At 67.1% G+C, this 998-nt stretch overlaps 1 protein-coding gene across 1 annotated transcript in view; it reads right to left on the minus strand.

Moving 5' to 3' along the window:
* The window catches only part of LOC103274966 (zinc finger protein 703), a 2,937-nt gene extending 1,945 nt beyond the window's left edge, over window positions 1-992 (minus strand). Inside the window, exons 1-3 of the mRNA XM_021706102.1 lie at window positions 698-992; window positions 392-504; window positions 145-309 (exon numbers count right to left, since the gene is read on the minus strand). Coding sequence (XP_021561777.1) covers window positions 145-309; window positions 392-504; window positions 698-928 — 509 coding nt within the window. The 5' untranslated portion in view covers window positions 929-992. The remainder of the gene's footprint in view (window positions 1-144; window positions 310-391; window positions 505-697) is intronic.
* Window positions 993-998: the final 6 nt, after the last annotated feature.

Consider the following 998-nt stretch of genomic DNA (forward strand, 5'->3'; position numbering starts at 1 on the left):
GGGGGGCGTTGGGAGGGGATCACTGAGCACCACCGCGGGGGAAGGTGACTTCTCTGGAGTTCGGGCTGCAACTCGCCCCTTCCTTCTAATCCTCTCCTCTAGGCCGAGGGAGAAACTTGTTCCTTTAGTTTGGGGGAACTTCACTTGGGACGGGTTTCTGGCGATGGCGCCGTGGGGCAAGAGCGAGAAGCGGATTCCAAGGAGGGGCTGCAGTCGGCGCTCTCAGTAGCCCCTCCCTCTCGGGGAGGGCACCCAAGGAAGTGGGAGGAAGAAAGGCCCGGGATCTGGAGAGCCTGGGCGTCGTGCGCCCTACCCGGATAGGACAGAGGCGATCAGAGCTTCAGAGAGAACAAACCGGGGCGGGGGGCGGGGAAGGCCCAGAAGAGATCACCTCTGGGCTGGAAACTGGGTGCCAGAGAAAAAGTCAAGGGCCCAGTGGAGACGCCAAGAGCAAATCCAACCCGAGAGAAAACGCAGATTCGAAGGGCAGACTCGGAAGGAGAGCTGTACACCGGGAAGCCTATGGGGAACCTGGTGGACTCCGATCCCCCCCGTTTTCTGTCCCTGCTAACTCAGCCCGCCAGCGTGGCCAGACCTGGGCGTCGCACCCAGCCCAGGGGCGGAGGGAAAGGGCCCTGGCCCGGCGAGGTGGGTGGAATGGGGCCGACGCCGGGCGGGCAGCGAGCGGGGGACTGACCTCGATGGGGCTGACGGGAGTGGAGGACAGCGGCTGCAGGTACTCCGGGTGCAGGAGGTGCCCGGTGTGCGCGCTCAGCATCTTCAGGACCCGGATCGGGAGCCGGTTCGCCTGGCGCAGGGGGTCCGCCGGGGGCAGGAGGGACACTGCCGGCCTCTTCCCGCCGCCGCCGCTGCCGCTGCCGCTGCTTTCGGGTGTCCTTGGGTTAGATCCAGCGGGCGAATCGCTCATTTGGAGGAGGCAGTGCCGCTGGGGGGGGCGGGGAGGGAGGGCGAGCACCGGGGCGGCGCGCTCCCGGGGC

This window comes from Carlito syrichta, unplaced genomic scaffold, assembly GCF_000164805.1.
Source record: "Carlito syrichta isolate Samal-C Ts95f unplaced genomic scaffold, Tarsius_syrichta-2.0.1 Scaffold315142, whole genome shotgun sequence".
Classification (NCBI taxonomy): Eukaryota; Metazoa; Chordata; class Mammalia; order Primates; family Tarsiidae; genus Carlito; species Carlito syrichta.